This window comes from Rhincodon typus, chromosome 35, assembly GCF_021869965.1.
Source record: "Rhincodon typus isolate 14 chromosome 35, sRhiTyp1.1, whole genome shotgun sequence".
Classification (NCBI taxonomy): Eukaryota; Metazoa; Chordata; class Chondrichthyes; order Orectolobiformes; family Rhincodontidae; genus Rhincodon; species Rhincodon typus.
The window spans coordinates 5,497,606-5,521,128 of NC_063366.1; the positions used below are offsets into that span (position 1 = coordinate 5,497,606).

At 42.5% G+C, this 23,523-nt stretch overlaps 1 protein-coding gene across 1 annotated transcript in view; it reads left to right on the forward strand.

Moving 5' to 3' along the window:
* Positions 1 to 18,828: 18,828 nt before the first annotated feature.
* The window catches only part of LOC109936900 (neoverrucotoxin subunit alpha-like), a 24,577-nt gene continuing 19,882 nt past the window's right edge, over positions 18,829 to 23,523 (forward strand). The window contains exon 1 of the mRNA XM_048616465.1: positions 18,829 to 19,106. Within this exon, the coding sequence (XP_048472422.1) occupies positions 18,829 to 19,106 (278 nt within the window). The remainder of the gene's footprint in view (positions 19,107 to 23,523) is intronic.

The window sequence follows — 23,523 nt, forward strand, 5'->3', positions numbered from 1 at the left end:
TAGTACAAAGACTATGGACCATGATAACATTTAACAAAAGTACTGAAGACTCGTGCTCCAGGACTTACCATTCCCATAGCCAAGCTGTTCCTGTACACTTACAACACTGTCATCTCCCTGACAATGTGGAAAATTGCCCAGATATGTCCTGTACACAACAAAGGAGGACAAATCCAACCCGGCCAATACCGCCCTATCAGTCTACTCTTGGTCATCAGCAAAGTGATGGGAGGTGTCATCAACAGTGTTAGCAGCATCTGTCAGCAATAACTTGCTCAGTGATACCCAGTTTTGGGTCCGCCAGGACCACTCAGCTTCTGACCTCGTTACAGCCTTGGTTCAAACATGGACAAAAGAGCTGAATTCCAGAGGTGAAGTGAGAGTGACATTAAGGTTGCATTTGACCAAGTATGGCATCAAGGAGCCCTAGCAAAACTGGAATCAATGGGTATCGGGGCAACCTCTCCGCTGATTGGAGTCATGCCTGGCAAATAGGGAGATGGTTGTGGTTGTTGGAGATCAGTCATCTCAGCTCCAGGACATCTCTGCAGGAATCCCTCAGTGTGGCATCTTAGGCCCAACCATCTTCAACTGCTTCAAAAACGACCTTCCCTCCATCATAAGGTCAGAAGTAGGAATGTTTGCTGATGATTGCACAATGTTCAGCACCATTCACAACTCCTTAGATACTGAAACAGTCCATGTTCAAGTGCAGTAAAATCTGGACAATATTCAGGCTTAGGCTGACAAGTGGCAAGTTACATTTGTGCCACACAAATACCAGACAATGACCATTTACAATAACAGACAATTTAACCACTGCACCTTGACATTCAAAGGTGTTACTATCACTAAATCCCCCACTATCAACATTCTGGGAATTACCATTGACCAGAAAAGCAACAGGACTTGCCACATAAGCACTGTGGCTACAAGAGCAGGTCAGAGGCTGAGGGGAGTAACTGCAGCAAGGAACTCACCTCCTGACTCGCCAAGCCTTTCCATCAATTAGAAGGCACAAGTCAGAAGTGTGATGGAATACCCACCCCCCCACATGCCTAGATAGGTGCAGCTCCAACACTCAAGGAGCTTGATGCCAACCAGAACAAAGCAGCCTGCTTGATTGGCATCATGTCCACAACATCCCCTCCCTTACCACCGATGCTCAATAGCAGCAGTGTGTACTATCTCCAACTATCACTGCAAAAATTCAATAAAGATCCTTACACTGCACCTTCCAAATCCACAACCACTTCCATCCAGAAAGACAAGGGCATGGGAACAGCACCACCTTCACGTTTCCCTGCATGCCACTCATCATCCTGACTTGGAAATCTATGCCGATCCTTCACTGTTGCTGGGTTAAAATCCTGGAATTCCCTCCCATGGGCATTGTGGGTCAACTGACAGCATGTAGACTGCAGTGGTTTAAGAAGGCAGCTCACCACCACTTTCTCAAGGGCAATTACGGACGGGCAGTAAATGCTGATCCAGCCAGTTATGCCACGAATGAATAAAAAAAAACTTTGGGCGAATCTTTTAGCTAAGTTCAAGTTGGGTTGAGTTTTCTGGAGGATTCGCTTGTTGTACCTACTTCATTAATGACCTAGCTCACCCTGCGGAATACCTCACAGTTGATTTCCACCCCATTTTATCATGTGCCATTCCTGGAATAACTCACCACTCAGTGTCTGTCCTGGAATTCACTGCCATCCCTTGTGCCCTCATCATTTTTTAAAGCTTGTTGTGCACCCAGCCAAGCACAGTCAGTACAGAGCTGCCCTGTAAGGTTCCTGATATTTGCCCTGGGCATAGTAGACCGGGGAAATTAGCGCCCTGAGTTGTGGCCTGTTAAACAGAGTGGTGCAGATGGGAGACTTCCCTTTCTGCCAGGACCAGCAGTAGAGGCCATAACTCCAGACCATGGTCTGAGGTTGCCACCCAGGTTAAAGCAGGCTCTGCCATCGGGAGGAATGCTCAGCACTGTACAAGGAAGGTCCATGTCCTTCTCTGCCCGGGAGAATAAGTTATACTATCTTCTCTCCGTACTTCACACATTCTATCTCTGCGACTAGATCTAAGGATCATGCTCTACCACTCAAACTGTTGCCTGCAACATCTTCACCATCACCCCAACCCCACCACAAACCCTGCATGTCCTCTGTACTGCCTCCTCTTTCAGTCAGGACACCTCACTACCTGCACCAATGATAATAGCTGTGACAGTTACTTGTATCTTCTGAAATATGTGTCTCCCTCTCACTCCAGGATGGAAACAGCCCACAATCAGGCAGAAAGACTCAAGCGGAGAGTGTGCTGTCTGTCATTCAGCTTCTTCACCCCTTATAAGGAGAGGATCTTAATTCTGACCGCCCCAAGCAAGACCTGGGGTTGCCCTTGAGTTTTTGTGCTGGAACTACCTGAGTGAAGACTATCCCCTGAGGACTGGTCCTAAAAGGCATGTAAAATGAACCTGGTATCTCTGAATGAGGTGGCAAAGTGCAAAAAGGAAAGGTAAAGGCAATGAAAGGCAGGGATGCTGTGAATATCCGGGGATGCTCAGAGTGAGAGAATGCTGTTACACTGAGTGAAGAGCCCAGAGCTGCAGCCTGGGTCCAGTCATGAGATGAGTGTGTGTCCCTGAGCACATAGTGTCCTTGCTGCGGTATTACAATGAGAATTGCCAGTGCAACCTGAGATGCAGCACTGAAGTACAGAAGTGCCCTATAAGTGCATCAGAGATAATGCCATGAGGGTTCTTAGAGGCTGATACATGTTAAATGCCAATGTCCGTGCCAATGCCCATGAAACATACCCTGAGATGTCAGTGCCCAGTTTCCAACATAGAGGTCATTTGGAGCAAGTAGAGCTAAATCCGCCAAACACTCACTCTGGTTTCCATGTCAAATTGTCCCAACACTGAGGTTGTTTGGCAAGATGGGAGGCTGAATATTAATAAGGCATGTTGGGCTGTTAACATATTATTTAATAAACAGTAATGACCATCAATTGGCATCTTGCTACTGCTTAGCAAGAATTTGCCACACTGCTTGGGAAGAGCATAAAAGATGACTTGAGTTGCTCATGACTTTGAGATATGCCTTGCCACACTTGCTACCCAATTCTGCCAGACATTTCACCATAGCCCAGATTGTTTAGACCCCATGTTACTCTTGATAGAGATTGTTACACGACCATTGGTACCTTGCTTATCTGATACCTTTGTGATGTTTACTGTGCCATTACTGTTAAGTCCGATGCAGATGTTTGGTTTAAATTATTTGCCTGTTGCCTGTTATCATTCCCCAGTTGCATCCTCCAAGAGTTGCACGTGCACTTTAGCTACTCTGCCTTTTTATAAACTCGTGGAAGCTTTTGCTATTTGTTTTTATATTTCTAGTCAATTTACTTTCGTAATCCATTTCTAAATATAAAATTTAATTTCAAATCCCTAATTAGCTTTTTAGTCATCCACTGCTGGTTATGAAGAAATTCCCAGACTTCTGGTATATTCCCATATTGTATGTCTTAGTTTCTAATTGGATAACCTCATGGACTACCTTTGTTAAACACAGATTGTTCAAACTAAATTTAAAATTCTACCTTGTTGTGATTGCTAACCCCTAGAGGATTAACAAGACATCTCAAAGTTCAGGATCCTACCTCATTACAGATTACTAGATTGAAAATAAGCTGTTCACAGCTAGGTTGTGCAATGTCTCAAAGAAACAATTCTTGATGCATTCTACAAATTTTCTTCCATGTTAATTTTGCCCATTTGATTGGTCTAGTCAATATGGAGGCTCAAAACGCCCAAGGCAATTTGTGGTACTCTTCTTACAAGACACCATTATTTCCCAACTTAGACCTTACCCTACAGTGAGGCAACTCATTGTGCGCTTAAAGAAAAATTCCATCTGTGACTTCCTTCCCTCCGTATTTCAAACTTCCACCCAGACTGATTCCACATCACAATCTATTGCATGTATATCACTCCTCACCTCACTGAAACCTTCCTTTATTATCAATGCTACTCGACCTCCTTTTTTTATTTTGCCTATTTTTTGTAACATCAAATACCTTTGAACATTGAATTTCTATTCCCACCCTCTAACCACTTCTCCACAATAACAATCAAGTCATATTTCTATCTGAGTAATTGATTCATTTATCCTGCATCAAATGCTGCGCACATTCAGGTAAAAAAGCAATTACTTTTTATCATTATTACTTATGCTGGTTCTAATATCTGCTGCACTCTTCTGCTTATATTTTCTGCCCTACTTGTCACACCATGATTATCATTCACCTCCTCAGTACCCTGCACTTTGGTCACTCATTTCTTTTTGAATTTTTAAACTTCTCCAATTCAACCCTCCCACAACTGAATAGTTTAAAGTCCTATCAACAACCCTTGTTATAGGGTTGGGCCATAACGTCTGGGTTCAAATGACGTTTGTCACAGAGGTACGACATTACATGCGAACCGGTTGATTTAAATAAATTGGTGGACGTGCTAGGATTAATAACCATTGACCAACAGCAGCCAGCCAAACAAAATAAAATTACATTCATGTAACAGCTTTCATAGCCACCAGATGTCACCAACTGCTTTACAGCCCAACCAGGTTTTTTTTCACAGAATAATCACAGCTGTAATGTCGGAAATACAGCAGCCAATTCGCACACAATAAACATCCAACCAAAGTGAGGTGGTACAACTAGCTTATCTGTTTCTGAGGTGTTGAGGGATAAATACTGGCCAAGATGCAACGAATTTCTGTGTTGCTCTTCTTTGAAAGAGTGACATGGGGGTCTTTTACATCTATCGGAGAGGGCAGATGGGGCTATCTGAAAGACAGCACCCGTGACAATGCAACACTTCCTCAACACCGCGCTAGCGTGCCAATCCAGATTTTCTTTTCTGCTTAAATCCTGGAGAGAGATTTGACCCCACAGAATTCCAAATCGGCTTCGAGGTAAATTTTATCTGATACCTAGGAGAAAAGATGATGAAAACACCAGGGCCTACTTAAAAAGACAAGCACAACTCTGTTGATGTTTTGGTTCAGGATGTCAACTTTCCTGCTCCTCTGATGCTGCCTGGCCTGCTATGTTCCTCCAGCTCCACGTTGTGTCAACCACAATTCATTGGCATCTGCAAATCAGCTAAGTGGACAGTATTTGAACAGAATTTTCTGAGACACATTGGGACACTTTCTGGAATACTATATCTTCACCAACAATCTATTAGTGTTTCCTCATAATTTATTTGAGGACTGCTTGTATGTTACTACTTGACATTTTTGGAGACGTTATGGCAGTCATTGGGAGGAAATGTGGCCAGGTCCAGCAGAACCAGCTGCCAAAAGGAAGAAAGTGGTTGTTGACAATGAGGAGGATGCTGTTAGGTTACAGAATAATACAAATGGATTGATCAGATGGGCAGATTAGTGACAGATTGAGTTGAAACTGATAAATGTGAGGTGACTTACTTGGGAAGAAGGAACAAGCAAAGGGATGGCAAGACACAAGGAAGCTCAGAGGACAAAAGGATCCTGGTATGTTTGTCCACAGACCTGTGAAGGTGGCAGGTCAGATTAATAGAGTAGCTAAGAAGGAATATGGGACACTTCCCTTGATCAGTCATGACATAGATTGTAAGAGTAGGGAGGTTACACTGGAACTGGACAGAACTTTGGTTAGGCCACAGCTGGTGTACTGTGTGCAGTTCTGGTCATCATGCTATACAAAGGATATGAATGCACTGCAGGGGGTGCAAAGGAGATCCACCAGGATGTTGTCTGAGATTGAGCATTTCAGCCATGAAGAGAGAGTGGATAAGCTTGGGTTGTTTTCTTTGGAGCAGAGAAGGTTGAGAGAAGACCTGATTGAGGTGTATAAGATAATGAGGAACATGGACAGGGTGAATAGAAAGCAGCTGTTCCCTTTAGCTGAAACACAAAGGTACATAATTTTAAAGCAAAAGGCAGGAGGCTTAGAGGTATTTGAGGAAAACCTTTTTCACCTAGACAGTGGGGTGGGGATGCTGGAATGTTTTACTTGTGAGGTTAATTGAGCTGGAAAACCTCACAAAGAGGTAATTAGATGAGCACATGAAGTGTTGTAACATTAAACGCTATGGGCCTAGTGTGGGAAAGTGGGACTAGTGTACACAGAAGTATATTTTTGGCAGTAGAAATTAATGGGCTGAAGGCCCACTTCTGTATTGTATGATTCTAAGAAAGTGGTTGAGGAAGACTTTGAACAGAAGGCCCTTATCCAACTAGGCTCTTCAGAGGATCGCATGACTCAAGACCAGAGCTTGAGGAAATTATGCTCTACCAAGAAATTTGTCAAAGGGATCTGTTGCCTTGTGGAAGTTAGGTTCACACTTCATCCCATGCTCAGGGGAACAATGACACATTTAACCACGTGAGCCTGTCACTTGAACTTGACAATATTCAAGGAACTGGAGGGAGTCTATTTCCTCTATGTGCAGTTTGTGATCTGCAACAGCTCTGAGGTGCTCTCCAAGTGCTGCAATTGAGTGTCTGCTCTCCAAGGCAATTCAATGATAAATGTATCATAAGATTGTCATTTCTCCTTTGTAGGTGCTTATCAGCCAAAATCAGAGGGGAAGTAGAAAATAGTGCAAAAAAAAGTTTCTTCTATTTTGTACACAAATATAAAATGCAATATTCTTTTCAATTTTAAACATTTCAATGATTTTTTTACAGCAGAAATAAGAGTATGGTTCTGAAACATTTGTAAGTTTTTCAACTTTAACAAAAATTAAGGAAAGCGCTTGGAAAGAAAAACAAGCTAGCACCTAAAATACTTCAGTGAAACGACAAATCTCTTCGATATGGAGTGATTAAAGAAATAATTACAACCTTCAGAAAACTTTTTGAAGAAGATTCAACATTTAATACAACTGAAGTGATTGAACAATTAAAACACTGAATATTAAAATCAATTGCATCTGCAAAGAATTATATAAATCCTGCAAAAACTGAAAGAATTGAGGATACTGTAAATCAGAAACAAAAACAGAAGTTGCTGGAAAAGCTCAGCAGATCTGGCAGTATCTGTGAAGCGAAATCAGAGTTGACGTTTTGGGTCCATCTGAGAAAGGGTCATCGGATCCAAAACATTAACTCTGATTTCTCTTCACAGATGCTACCAGACCTGCTGGTACTTTCCAGCAACTTCTGTTTATGTTTAGTTGTTTATAAAAATTCTGTAATGGCTTCTAAATAAATAAATTAAATAAGAGAAAAACAGTTAAGTGTAATGACAATGGAGAAAGATATTAGACATCCAAGCAGACTTAAAATCATAGATCCTTTAGACAAGGAATTGAAATGAACTGTCTGGAAAGACAATTCGTGTAATATAAATTTGTTTCAAGATTACATAAAAAACCCACAGAAGTACAACTCAACAAATTTCTCCACTCTACAGGTCCAGTTGCAGATCATGTTTAAAAATTACACAATGTAAAGGAACACACTTTCGATACCATTGTAAGAGCATTTGATGATTAAGTACCAATCGCATAATGGAGTGAGCAATATTTAACAAAAGAATACAACTTCCTGGAGAAGTTGAAAACGTTATTAATGATCTTTATACATTGTTAGGATTTTGTGATTATAAATTACAACAAGTACCAAAACAAGCAGGTCTGAAAAACAATCATACTGAACTCGAATCATTAACATTGTTTTCTCTCCACAAATGCTGCCAAACCTGCTGAGTTTCTCCTCGGTGAGAAACCTTCAGGTCAGCAAGAACCAACCCAACAGATCTTGCGAATAAAGACTGTGGAACTGATTTTTCCACTTTTCCCTCCACTCGTGTCTTTTTCCCCCAGTTTATGTCTATCCCTGTGTGTGCAAGGGGGAAATTAATCAGAGGTTTAGAGTTTCAATTTGTACAGTTTACTTAATTTAGTTGTTTACCTGTAGCTGGAATCTAAGTATAGAAACCTGGACCATGATTTCTATCAACCTCAGTCTGAAAATCAGGCTGTTTGGGGATTCTACATATTTCTTTTAAAAACGTTAAAATTTTGTGAAGGCTCCAGGAATACTGGGGCTTGATTTCCAGCAAAGACCTAAGTGAGTCATAATACGACCTATCTTTGTGTCATCAGCAAATTTAGCAACCGTACCTTCACCCCCTTCATTTCAGTCACTGATTTCAATTATAAATAATTGAGGCCATAACACTGATCCCTGTGGCACTCTATATCTCGTCAATTGGAAAATGATCCATTTATGCTTACTCTCTGTATCCTGATAGCTAGTCAATCCTCTGTCCAGAGATAGTAGGAACTGCCAATGCTGGAGTCTGAGATAACAAGGTGTAGAGCTGGATGAACACAGCAGGCCAAGCAGCATCAGAGGAGCAGGAAGACTGACGTCTCGGGTCTGGACCCTTCTTCAGAAAAAAGAACACCGCACTGAATTCAAATGAGACATTAAACCAAAGGACTATCCATCCTCTATTTAATAAATGACAGTGTAAACTTGAGAACTTTGATAACTCCTCTACCACCTTCTATCATTGCCTCCCCCTCTCTCTATTTATTTCAGAGCCCCCTTCCCCTCCCCCATTTCTGAAGAAGGGTCTAGACCCGAAACATCAGCTTTCCTCCTCCTCTAATGCTGCCTGGCCTGCTGTGTTCATCCAGCTCCACACCTTGTTACCAATCCTCTATCTATCCTAATACGTTAATCCATAAACTGCAGGGCCTTATTTTGCATAATAATCTTTAATGTGGCGCACTGTCAAATGCTTTCTGAAAAATACAGAGTAAGTAAGTATAACATATCCAAATCCCTTTATCCATATTGGTTGTTACTCTCAAGGAACTCCAGTAAATTGCTCAACATAATTTCCCTTTCATGAAACCATGTTGGCTCTGCCAAAATGCACCGAGAGCTTCTAATGTCTTCACTAAAATCGTCTTAATAATGGTTTTCAGCATTTTTCCTATAATAGATGTTAAGCGAACTGACAGTTTCCTACTTCCTGTTTACCTCCTTTACTGGCTAAACAAATCAGATTTGCTGTTTACCAATCCAATACTATCTTTTCAGTATATAGGGATTTTTGGAAAAGTAAAACTAATGCATCTGCTATACAATCAGCCACTTAATTTAAGGACTTGTGATGAAGTCCATCATGATCTGGGGACTAGTCAACGTTTCATTCTGATCATTTTTTTCAGTTATCAACTTTTTCGCATCTCTGGTGATTGTAATTAGTTAATATGCCTCCATCCCTTTCAACTCCTGATTCAGAATTAATTCTGTACACACTAATGCTGATCACTGTTTCATTATTGGTGACCCACGAAATTACTGCTTCATTCTGACTGGTCTAGCTTAGTGTTTGTGTTCTATCAAATGTAGATCAAAATATAGATCCATTCTAGATGAATACTTTATACTTGACAGGCCTACACCACAGGGCAGGATTCCAATCCCAGAAAAGATGAAAATAATGGTACATGGGTGAACATAATTGGGCAAGAAAAGAAGCAGAATCTCAGATGAACTTCAGTGATTAAATGCTCCTATTTCAAAAGGCAGGCTGACCTTCTTGCCAGCAAGTTGAGAAGCTCACCTAATTGTATTTGTAATTCAATGGCCAGGATAGCATCGGGTACCTTACAGGTTGTCATTTTCCTCCATGGCCCAAGGTGAATTTTCTTGTGCAAATATATGCTTTTCAGCTCATTACATATGAAAATGAGTTTTTTGCTTGTGTTGCATGGAGAATTATAGGGGGCTGGCAGGCAGGCAAGCAAGAAATTCCTGCCCTTCCTCTTCCATTGACATCTCACAAAGGAGGAACTCATGGTTTGTTCTTTATTTGTTGACAGGATATGGGTGTTGCTGATTTATTGCCTATGGGGCAGTGAAAAGCCAACCACATGGTGGGATTGGAGTTACACACAGGCCAGACCAGGTATGGAAGGCAGATTTTCTTCCATAAAGGACATTAGTGAGCTAGATGGGGCTTTGGGACAATCAACAGCAGCTATATGGTCACCATTCCAAAACTTTCAAGGAATTAAAACTTCAAGCTCTGCCATGGTGTACGAGGTAACATATTAACATGGATAGAAAGCTGGCCTATAGAAAACAGAGTCTGATGAAATGGATCTGTTTCTGATTGGCAGGATATTACACATATTGTCCCACAAGCTTCTGTGCCATCACCTCAGCTGGGGCGGTTGAGCGTTTAAATCCGAGGGCGCGCGAGCCCGAGCGGCCGTTAGGTGGCGCCGCCGATGTTGGAGGTGCGCACCTGTAAATGGCAGTCCCGATCGGGCGGCGGGGATTAAGATTGCAGCCGCTTCACGTCCCCCACCCACCCCTCCAATCGTCCTCCTCCTTCCTCCAAAGAGGAAGAACACTTTCCTCCGTATACAAGATCCTTGCCTTAAACGGATATCCCGCAACTTCATCCACAGATGCCAACATAACAGACAACAACAGGAGGACACAGTATGCCCTAACACACTGGCCACACTTCCCTACATCAAGAACATATCAGAACTGACAATAAGAATCCTAAAATCACTAGGAATTATGGTGGCCATGCTACAACAAACACTTATAAGGATTAAAAACCCCATTCCCACAACATGCAGAACAAACTGGTTTACAAAACACCATGCAACTGCCATAAACTGACAGACAGGAAGGAACTAGCCGTCAGAATACATGAACATCAGCTAGCAGCAAAACGGCACGATGAACTTTCCTTAATATTGGTACATTCAGACAATGAAGGCCATCAATTTAACTGGGACATGGTAACCATAGAAGCCCAAGCCAAACATAGACACACACGGGAATTCCTAGAGGCACGGTTCTCCACCCATATATCAATCAACAAACATATAGCATTGGACCCCATATACAAACCCATACAGATCAAAACTGGAAATGACAATACTCACCATAACGTACCAGACAGTATAAATTCCAAGCAGAGTAGAATAACGGAGGTTCCACTGATGATGTCACCTAGCATGGTGACGAAATGTCTGAACAAAAACAAGCCAGCTCGGCGAGCAAGTCAGCAACCTCATAAATATTAGCTTGTTGATTTACATGATGAGGTTTCTTTTCCAACAAGTTTAAACAATCATTAGCTCTTGTAAGTTAGCCAGGTCAAAGCTTGCTAAAAATCAGAATTAACAATTGAGTTAAAGGGCAAGTGCGAGAGGTGAATTCACTGATTTAGTCAAGGCTAGAGGCATGCTTAGCTAAGCCTGGGCCTGCTTTTGTTCTCTTCGCTTCAGCTTTTACCAGCAGACAAACATACAAAAATCAAAGATGCACAGTTAAAGGATAACTCAAACAAACCAGCAGTTTCAATCAAGTGACTGTGGATTCTGGCCTACCCACTCAACTAACTTTTTTATCATGCAGGTAGATGCAGACTGGTTGACGTAAAGGCAATGTGAAGGATTTCTTCAGGCTTAGACTTCAAAGTAGCGCTATTTATTATGTATTAATACTAAATATTACCATACATAGTAATCGTAGATATACCAGGCTCTGAATTGTAAATATATATTCTCAAATGAGTGAAGTGTATTTGTTTTACACTTACTGTACATTTTGTCTTTATCTCTCCCATCCTGCCTAAGTCTTTGTGTCAATAGGTGGGTGAGAAAAGTCCATGATAAGGTATAGAAACACCTGAGGAAAAATTAATTTTGTTGCTTACTCTGTGCTGGCTTCTGTTAAATCTGAGATTTGGTCAGTCTGGCTGAAGGAACTTGCGGTCATATAACTTCGGGAGTCTGTGAAAATGATGAGGTGAATTTATGACTTCTAGTCCAGTATTCATGGTGAATGCCATTATTAGTTCCCCTAATAGGAAACAAAATTGTGTTGTTATTCCTCACATGAAGCTTGCTGCTTTGTTGTATTGACCATTCTTCAAGAGTCTGTTCAATGCATGAATGTACATGTTGGGTTGGCAACAATTTGATACATCTTCAGACAGTAGCACATCATCAAAAAGTGATGTGCTTTGCTCCCATGTGGTATATTGTTCAGGTGAGAGACCTATCTAATCTGGCGAGATGATTAATTATGCTTTAAGTCGTCGACATGCTCTGTAGAATGTTCTGCAGTCAATTGAACTTTTGCTGTATAATGCTTCTAGAACCGGTTTCCAGACTCTGTATCCACCTGCTGTTTGGAGTGCTCATTCTAGAATCAGATCCCCTTTTGATTGAAGAAGTTCAGTAACTAATTAATCTAAGAGACCAATGACAATTCTGTGCAAATAAGCTCTTGTGTAAGTTTGAATAGCTGCATGGTTCAAATATTACATGCACATTGTTAATGAAACTACAATATTTATACTGTAGTCTGTCATAGGAGTTGATATCTGGCACATGCTCTTGTCAGTATTCTATTTGTTTCTGATGTGAAATATTGATCAAAAGCTGTTCAAACATAATGTGTTTCTCATTGATCTGGCGTCTGTATGGCACATGATCCAATATACTTCTCATTTTGTAGAGAAGTGCACTAACTTGTTCTGCATTTGATTTGGTCTTAATGTTTAAAAATGTAAGCCAAACTTAGAATCAATGTAGTTACACACTTATTCTCGGCAACCAGAATGTAACTGTCACTGCTTCTTAATAAAAAATTCTTGAATTTTTACCTATTGGTGACTGGTTATTCTAAGAAGGAAAAGAGTACCCAACAACTTGGCTTCATTGACAGGATCACAAAGACTGCAGACACCCCAAGAACATCCTGTACACCTATTGGCACCCCAAGGTAAGGACTCCTCTTTTAATAAAAAGTCCATTTGTGTCAAGGTTTTTCGGGGACAGTCCAATGCGATTCTATTGAAAGAACATTAGCCAATAGGAAACATGAGCCCATAGCAAAAAACTAGATGTCTATAATTCGGTAACTCCACTCCCACGGGACATAAAAGTCTCCATGGTCATAGAAGACCCACGACCCCATAGTAGGGCTCTAATAACAAAAGTGTAAAAACATCATTCAAGATGTCTAAAACTGATTTGCTCACAACTGTTAAAGATGGGCAGGCCCCACCCTATATATCAGAGGATGAACTTCTCCAAAATTTAAGAGAATACATCGAACAAGAATTTGACCTCTCTACGACATTGACTGAGATCTGCCAAAAGTATGGAACCTCCATGGGGCAGTAATCCCTGGATGACATTAAATGTGTTTGGGTAAAACTACGTGAATAAAAGACAAATAATGGATTTGCTGGTCTTTGTGTAATGCAACAAGTCAGACAGTGACAAGAAATTATTGAGAAATCTAATCATAACTGTGAAATTAATTATCTAAAAGACCAATTAAAATTGGTCTGTGCTGAACTAAAAACTACTAAATTGGAACTCCAAAAGAAAAGAGAGGCAAACTCCAGCTCTAGCCCACCTAATGTTTCATTACCACCTCCTTATCCGAGTGCTCCACTCCTCAGTACTCGGAATATGAACCTAAGGTCCGAGCCCTAAATGAAATTAAGGGACGTAACTCTGATTCAGCCATTCTGACGATTCGAATAACATGGGCAAAAACCAACTGGCCTCTAATTTACAGCCAGTACAGACTAGGTGCCAGAGAGAAGAAAAATGATGAAAAGGGTGTAGTCATATATGAATATACGCAAAGACCACAAACCTGCCAACACCAAGTTTGTCAAAAGATAGTCCAAAGAACTGCCCCATCCAAAAAAAAGGAGGCATGAAAACGTGGAATGAATTGGAAAAACTAAAAACATACATAGCTCCCCCCCCACCAAATGGATGGGATGCAAGTATTTGTCCATCATGGTAGGAGGTAATACTGGCAGGAATTGTGCGAGGAAGGTGAGAGAGGAAATGGGCAACACCTTGATGATGGATGGAAAGCTAGTAGAAATTGGTTGAAGGATTATGGTCCCCCCCGCAAAACTGACTGGCGTAAGACTTTGGCCTGCCAGCAAAGAGGCAATGAGGAATTGAGAGATTACGCGGAATGTTTTGTGGCAGTCTGGATTGAACACTCCGGATTGGCCAGCAATATTGACACTCCGGACAAGTTAGATCTTAGTGACCTCGCACTACTTAAAACCTCATTTGTTGCGGGACTAAAACCAGAGTTAGTGAAGATGTTAAAAGTTACAGTCCCAGATTGGGAGAACAGTGGAAAGACATATAGAGAAATAGTTGAGGCTGCAAATTATCTTGAGAGAAATGTGGAATCCAAATTGAGAACTATGCAGACTGTAGTAACTACACCAGGGATCTCAGCAGATAGATGTCCAGGCAAATGTCATTGCAGCAGAGAAGGACATTGGGCAAAGACATGCCGGTTCAAAAAGAAAATGACCGCAGATAAGTCCATCTCTGAGTCCAGAACTTAAAACCCAGAAAAACCTTCTGGCTGAACAGGCGCTACTGGAATGCATTTAAGGGACTGTGTCCTGATCAAAAGAAAGCTCTCCTGAACCTCATAAAAATCTTTAGAACAGCCCACCTCTCACCTCTTGGTCCCGCTTTTTCACAGTTTTAGAAAAATGACCAGATGGCTGTTATGTTTCAATGGGAGTGGGTGATAGGGAAATTGATTGCCTTGGACATGCTGAATTCATGTGCAGGTCTTTAATTGACAGACGTAATATGCCCTTTGCAAGTAGAGGACTGCAGTTGGAGTGGTGGGGGGGAAGGACTAATTCTAGGGAAAACACAAACATTGCCAATATGATTGGGGCTGCATGAGATCTTGTATGGTTTGGGCCCGTACAACAAGTTTACGAATCCTCAGAAACAGAAATGGACATGACAGATGTAGCTGCCTCAACTCCTTTGCCACTGGAAAAAGAGAGTGAAATTCTACAAATGTGCTCCTAGAGAAAGTGGTGAGCTCCTGTATGTTACACAGTGCCTGTATTGGACCTTGAGTCAGAGGAACCCGAGCCAGTGCAAAATCGCCACAGGAGGCAGTACAAGAAAAAGGACCAGTCTATGTCCTCTGTGTCCGAGGCAGACGGATGTAGTGTATGTCACAAGGTCAGCCAGTTGGACCTATAGAATATGAGTTCCATCACTGGGGCTGTTAATCTAGTCCTGTGGAGTTATTTCAGTTGTGAAAAAACATTGCTCTCATGTCACTTCGGGAATTAAGCTCTTTTGTCCATATTTGGCTCAAGATTGTAATGATGTTAGATGATCATAATAGTGTTAGACAGTGAGTTCCAGGACTTTGACCTATCACCAATGAATGGGCACCAATATATATCCATGGCAGGATGATGGAGGAGAATTACAGACATCTCTTGCTGCTGTTATTATTCTCGGGTAGGATAGCAGATATTGTTGAAAGAGTTAATGATAGTCCATTGAATCCCACATGCTGTAGTCAAAGTGGTTGGAATCTTTGAGGGGAATGAATGAATGATGTGGGTTATGATGTGAAACATGGCAGATTTGGCCAGAGAGGCCAGTTTTGACATCGAGAGCAACTTGCTGCATCTTTTGACAAAGTTCCAAGCATCGAGGTGAGATTCTTACCAGGGAGCGGCAAGTTGTCTGTTAAGGATTGTTGTTTGTTTAGGATCTTATTAACTGCACACCTCACCTCATTAATATATAGCTGCCTACCACTCGCTGTGAGTGAAATAGACATTGACAGTCCTCAACATTGAAGCAGGAGCAGGTACCTGGCAACTTCAGTTCACTGCTTGCTCCAAATCACCTCTATTTACGACATGGGGCACCAGTATCTCTGGGCACACTCCATGGGCACCAGCCACACACATCCCACATTCACAAGCATTGGCATTTAACATGAATCAGGCTCTGAGAACCCTCATTATCTCTGATCCACTTACAGGGCACTTATGTACTTCAATGCTGCCCCTCAAGCTGCATTTGTAATTCTCATTGTAACACTGCAGCAAGGTCACTGCGTGTTCAGGGACACACCCAGCTCGTAGACTGGACCAGGCTGCAGCTCTGGGCTCTTCACTCAGTCTCACAGCATTCCCTCACTCTGAGTCTCCGTGGATATTCACAGCATCCCTGCCCTTTTGCAGAGTTACCAGGGTCATATATTACTGCTGAATTGCTGTACCATTTAGCACAGACACAAAGGAAGGAAACTTGTCCTGGTTGTCGGTCGTCCTCAGCCAAGTCAACAGTCTTCAGTTGGGATCTCGACACAGTACTTCAAGGGTAGCCTCTGATATCAGTCCAGGGGACTATCAACCACCCTAGGCAGTCAGAATCAGGACCCACTCCTGAGGAAACGATGTTGGCAGCCCACCATCCGCCCTGACTCTTTCTGCCCTATTGTAGGCTGTTTTCATCCTGGAATGAGAGAGAGGCAAGTATTGAGGCGATGGATGTGGGTGGCTCAGCTGCTGCTGTTGGTGAAGGTGGGGAGGTGTCCCAAGTGAGTAAGCCAGCAGCACAGAGGGCATGCAGGGGTTAGTGGTGTCAGGGGTTGGAGTGGGTGAGAGTGAGTAAGGGAAGTTGCTGCAGGCAATACTGAGAGGGTTGGAGTGTGAGCCTTGGTGGGAGGTGGATACCGTGTCAGAGATAGAGTGTGGGGTATTGGAGGAACGATGGTGGCACTTACACCAGTGGAATGGGGATGAAGGGGGGGCGCATTTACCATATATTGTTGTGCAATCCTCCAAACAATTGAGACACCTGGGTGTCAACATTGATCAACACATTGACTGCTGGTGCTGGAGAAGAGGTCCTCCTGCTGCCAATCAGGGTGCCAACTGTCCCCCTCTACCATTTCTGGGCCAAACCAGCTCAGGGAAAATGAAGGACAGCTTCAGACCAACAGTGCTTGTCTCGGCATAAAGTAACTTGTAAAAATGGCGCCGGTCCATTCTATCGTATTGCAGCAATGGAGGGTTGTTCCAGATCCATGAGTTGCAGAATGGAGCTAGAAACAGGCGCCATGGAGATGGGGTTAGTTGTTAGTGGGGCAAGTTTGGTGAGATGGGTGAGAATGCCTTGCAGAGAGAAATCCTCCATGAAACTCAGTGAGACTGACACTTAGCTAAAAACACGTCAGGTTTAGCCCATTTGTTTCACGGTGAAGGAAGAGGCAGACACTTGAAAACAGCATAATAAATTATTGGCCAGTTTCATTCACTTAAGGGAGGTGAGGCCTAGGTGTTTGGTGGAGTATGTGGCGCTGCTCCCTTTGACCAGATAAAAGCAAAATTTCATGTAAAGTATCAGCCCCTCTGGTCTTGATCCTCTTTCTCTCCAATTTGGTAGAAATCTGACTCAACAAACATGTAGATCCCACTCAGGCCAAAAGTTGGGTTAAAGTTGCACTCGTTCTCAATTGCTTCATTAAGATCCATCATTAGAGGATATCATAATGGATCTCATCACTTTGAGCAGTATCAGATGGGAGAGCATCTATAAACATGAACTCAACAGCTCCTGGCATCTCCACAAACATCCCAGTGATTTTTAACTGCTCGCTCATCCAGTTCCCACTGGTTAGGGTTAAAATCACCCCCACTCTCTCTGTACAGGCTGAACGCTCCAGCTTGGCAAAGATTCCAGTTGTTTTCATGAGTGAGAAGCCAAGCTGATTTTACAACTTCCTTACAGCATTTCCTAGTGGATAGATTGTCACAGTGAGCATTAACTTCATTCCGAATGAGCAGATGATCCTCTGCTGCCATCTTCTGTTTTCAGAACAAACCTTCTCCATGTGTGACCTATGACAGCTCCAGTGGCATTCCTGCCAAACTGACCATGAGGAGGTTAGAAACGTCTAAAATATTGGAAGTTCAACAAAAACCCTTCGACAGTGATTTATTCTCCCGTTCCTGCACCATGACCTGTGGCCACCCGCAAGGAACTGTCCTTATTCCCTTTCCCACATCCCCCTTTCCTTCATCTCTGTAATACCATCAATACCATCCACCTAAACACACAAACCAGGATCTACATGTGTGCTGAGACCACCCGGCTGTACCTCTACCTTCTCTCCCAAACTCCTTTCTGAAAAATGTTGGAGCTTGACCAGGGTCAGCCTGGGAGTCCCTTTTTGCAGCTTCAGTGGCTGATTACGTCGATGTCGGCCTAGGTTTCCTTGTAGCGATTTCAGTCAGTCTGTGAATCCATGTGGAGGTTTCTACAGTATCATAGCGGGCCCGGCCCGGGATTCCATACGAAGGGGTCGGGCGTTCAAGCCCAGAGCTGCAAAGTGGACTTTATCTTAAATTCTCTTTTTTAAATTTCTTTTTTTAACCCTTTGTTATGTTACGGTGGTAGCACTGTTATTCTGAAATATTTATTTCTTTATTTTTCTAATTTATTACTATGATTTTGTACTTTTAAATTTCTGTAACACGGGATTTTTTTATTTCTCTATTTTCCTTTCCCTAACAATTTATACTCAAGTAACTATACCTAGGTACCTGTGTCTCTACGATGGTGCCGTAAGTGGCGACTTATAAACTTTTCACTGCACTCATGAGAATACATGACATTAAGCTAATTAAATTCAAATATTCTTTGTCTTTTTGTTTATATCTTCCAGTGCAGACGGTAGAGGAGTAAGCAGCGCAGTGTTCGGGCTCCTGAGCCCAGGGCTTGTCCGCTCCATCTGCTCCTCCTTATTTCCCCTTCTTTATCGTTTTTATTTTATTTTACTTACCTTCGTGTGGAGAGCTCGGACAGCATCAGCAAGGTGTCCAGCACGTCAGAAGCAAGGGTGTGTTCCCAGGGCGGTGTTGGCAGACAGATTTGAGTTTGTGTTCCCAATGGTGGTGGTAGTGGAGAAGGGAGGCAAGAGAGCGTTCAGAGGCAAGAGTGTGTTCCCGACAGTAGCAGAAAGAGGTGAGTTTGGGCCCAGTACCCAGTGCAGCTTCAGCGGAGGCTGCATTGCCAAGATCGGCCCAGCGCGATATCGTGGCGGCAACGTTGTTGGCAAAGGCAAGATGGCACTGAAGAATGGCAACACGGCAGAGGGACTTGAGGCTGGCCAACTGCTTCGGGCTAACATTGGTCTCAGCCTCAGGGTGGGCGAGCCCAGATCCAGGCTAGTGGCTAAGGCACATAACAAGAGGGGTTGTAATGTTGAACTTTCAACTTCTTTATGTTTCTCCCTTTATATTCTGTCTTGGTTTATTTCTGGATTTTAAGATGGCACTGGAGAGTGGCAACATTACACAACACTTTTCACTGTATTTGTAACAAATACAGGTAACAATTACACGTGACAATAAATAAGTCAATCATTAAATCAATAAATCAATCTACATAACAACTTTCATGAGCTCAGCAAGTCCCAATGCACTTGGCAGCCTCTGAAATACATTTAAAGTTGAGCCATTTGTTATACTGTCGAAAGCAAGGCAGCCAATTGATGTGCAGGTAGCTCCCACAAACAGGTATCAGATAGTGAGCAGATAATCTGGTTTTGCAGTTCATTGATGAATAATTATGACCCGGACACTGCAGAGATTTCCCCTGCTCTTCTTTGAGATAGTGAGATGGGATCTATTTGTTGTCTGTAAATCACCACAACTTACCTTTATTTCAGCTACTTATTAAGAAATCTCACTGACAATCGAATACTGAAACAATAATGTAAACTTTATTGTATGTAGTAACCAAAATAAGACCCGTCACGTAAGCAAGTTAAGCCCCACAACCCAACTTAGCTATTACCCAATTAATGGTGAAGTTTAGTTATGATTCCAACCAACAGTGGTCTATCTCTGAAAATGTCCGTGGTTTGATCCTTGTGCAGTATTGTTCTTGGAAGTTCTGCTCAGGGATAATTCTGGAGTTGAATTCTCATACAATTTTCTTAGCTTTCAAGTTTGTGACATTATTAATGATCCTTTAGATTCTCTCATCCCTAACACTGACTACGCTTGTGGAGCCCTCAATCTGCAGCTTGCCTTCGTATCAGGAGTAACTCCCCTGTTCCTTGTTATATTTGGTATTGACTGTTTGAAAACACAACTTTTTCCTGAAATTAATACTTTTATATCAGGACACTCCTTCTGCCAATACTTTATTGCCCATTTGTAATGAGGCACCAGGTTATCAAGCAGTGTTACCTACTCTCACCCAGGAAACAGTTTGTTTATGTTGCCTCGACTCCTGTTCCCAGGGATAGTTAATGAGCATGTTGCTTTTAATTCCTTTATAACAGTTTCTCCTTGTCCCTTCCATCTCAGGAAACAATTTATTACAGAAAGAGTTATTTCTGATTCTTTCAATCCGTGATGTTATCAAAGTTCTCAAGTTTACACTGTCACATATTAAATAGATGACGGATAGTTCTTTGGTTTAATGTCTCATTTGAATTCAGTGCAGTGTTCTTTTTTCTGAAGAAGGGTTCAGACCCAAAACGTCAGCTTTCCTGCTCCTCTGATGCTGCCTGGCCTGCTGTGTTCATCCAGCTCCACACCTTGTTATCTCAGACTCCAGAACGGCAGTTCCTACTATGTTCTTCCAGTGTTGCCCAAACAACACTGAAGCAGCCCCACAGTGCTGCCCCTCTGATAATGCAGGATATTTTCCATGTTGTACTGACATGTCAGCCTGGATTGGGGATTGTGGAGTGTATGGTGGAAACACCACCACCTGAAAGTTCCCCTCCAAACCAGTCACCATCCTGACTTGGAAATAGATTGCTGATCCTTTATTATTGGAGGTCAAAATCCTGAAATTCCCTGTCTAAGGGTACCATGTGTCGATATACAGCAGTGGTGCAAGGTGGCAGCTCATGACCAACATCTCAAGGGGCAACTAGGGACAGATAATAAATGCTGGACTAATAGAGTCATAGTCATAGATTCATACAGCACAAAAACAAACCCTTCAGTTCAACCAGTCCATGACGACCATTTCCCAAATGAAATTAGTCCCACCTGCCAGCGCTTGGTCCATATCCCTCTAAACCTTTTGTATTCATGTACCTATCCAAATGTCTTTTAAATGTTGTACTCTACCTGCATCTTCCATTTTCTCTGGCAATTTATTCCACATGTAAACCACTTTCTGTGTGAAAAAGCTGCCTCTCAGGTCCCTTTTAAATCTTTCTCCTCTCACCTTAAAAGTATGTCCCCTAGTTTTGGACTCTCCTGCCCTGGGGAAAAGACCCTTTCTATTCACCTTATGCATGTCCCTCCTGATTTTATAAATGTCTATACGGTCACCTCTCAACCTCCTACGCTCCAGTGAAAGAAATCCCAGCCTATCCTTATAATTCAAACTTTCCAGTCCTAGCAGCATTCTGGGAAATCTTTTCTGAATCCTGTCCAATTTAATAACATCTTTCCTATAGCAGGGCAATCAGAACTGGTCACAGTATTCCAAAAGCGGTCGCACCAATGTCTTGTACAACCTCAACATGACGTCCCAACTCCTATACTCAAAGGTCTGACCTGCTAACGATACTCTCAGACCATGAAAGAACAAAAATGAAACTTGAACTCACAATCTGGATGATTGACAATCCTGTGCAACTCCCCTGGCACCAATTACAATATACACTGCTTTAATTGTTCAAAAGCAAAATATTGAGGATACTGGCAATCTGAGATAAGGACAAAAATTGCTTCAGCAAGTCATGCAGAAGCTTGTGGAGAGATACAGATCTAATATTTCAGTGCAATGATCTTTATTAGAACTGAGGAGAAAAAGCGATTTGGGGGTTTTTAAGCCAATTGAAGGCAAGAGGAGGCAGGAAGAAAAAGGAGAGAGGGTCTGTGATTGGGCAAAAGCAGATTAAATAACAAAATCTATGATGATGGAATAATCAAAAGGAGTAGTGAAGGATATCGTGAAAAGAAACAAAGGTTGTTTCTATTTAAGGTGCAAATATCTACATAAAAATCTCCGAATGCAACATGAAGGGATAAAGAAATAATTAATCCAGCTAAACAGAAGCAAAAAATAAGAAAGAGACAGACCATAATAGAACAAAATGGAGGCGAACTCATGCAATAAAGTTGTTGAACACAATGTTGAGTCCAGAAGGACTTTACTGATTTCTGGCAAAATTCAGCCACTTTACCCTGTTTCTTGACAAAGATGCTACCTGACTTGCTGAGATTTTCCAGTTCTATTTGTTTTGTCTTTTTGTTGCCATAGGACAAAGCGTGGCAGGATTGTGAAAAAAGTTATAGGTTTAATCCCATCGATTTTTATTGATGTTGCTTGTATCTTGTATCTTCTGAGGTAAAGATGTGTTGAACGTTTCCAGGAACTTATCTCAGTTTCACTGACCTCTGTCTGCTTCACCTGCGAGATCTCTGAGTATTCAGATTTGTGACTTGACTTGTCTTGAGAGTTTGGGAGAGAAAACAGCCATCAGGATTGTTGCTCCTTGACTCCTGACTGATTTCTGCTGGAGATTACACCAGGCAGGAAGATATTTATTAATAAGATTGCAAAGCCAACAGTTGTTGACCATTTTTACTTGCCTTTCAGGAGGTGGTTGGGAATTGTCTCCTTGAATCACAAAGGTCAGTGATATAAGCAAAAAGGGTTTTCACGGTTTTGCCCAGGTGACAGTGAAGAAATGGTGATATAGTTCCAAGACAGGATGGTGTGTGACTGGAGGGAGCTTACGGATACTGGGTCAGAGATAGTGCTGGATCTTTCTGAAGAAGGGTCCCGACCCGAAACGTCAGCTTTCCTGTTCTTCTGATGCTGCCTGACCTGCTGTGTACCTTCAGCTCCACTCTGGGTATTATGTTGTAATTTATATATTAATGTGTCTGATTTATCTATATGTGTGAATGGGTTTAATGATTTCTGTATTTCTGTAGCCATGAAGAAGGTACTGTAAACCAGGAAGAGCCTCTGATTTCAGTCCAGGGACTTGGCCATGGTTAGGTATTGGGTTGGTATGGTCACTATCAGAGTGTTCGTACCCTCGAAACCTGGGGAGTGGGTTATGTCACTCTGTGGCTCCAGAGTGTCTAGAGGTCAGTTGGGGAGCTGCAGAGAGTTTAAGTAAGGCACTATCCCTGGCATGAATTGCCATGAAGCTAACTGTAGCAGTTACCACATCTCAGGGCTATCCTGATGGTACATTTTGGAAGGGTCTGTAAGTGGTTCTTCCTCCGGCTGGTACCTATTGACACTGCCCTGTCTCTTTGTGAGGAAGCAGCACCTGAAATGCACTCAAGCTGCTCCATTCCCCCATTTCCTTGCTGTTGGTCCTGAGCACCAGTGGTTACGGTGATGGAGTGCAGGCCCATAGCGAGAATACTTGAGACTGTCCAGGGAGGCAGACAGACTCCTGTGGCAATAGGTCCCTAGTGTTCCTGCAGTCTGCAGTGTCTGTGCCATGAGGGTCCCTGTTGCCCATATTCCTGTCTGCTGCTTCTGGGCCCTCTCAGAGTCACTGATCACCCACACCACGGGCTCCTCTCCTGCCTGGGGCTGAGCAGGTCCCTGATCACCCACACCACAGGCTCCTCTCCTGCCTG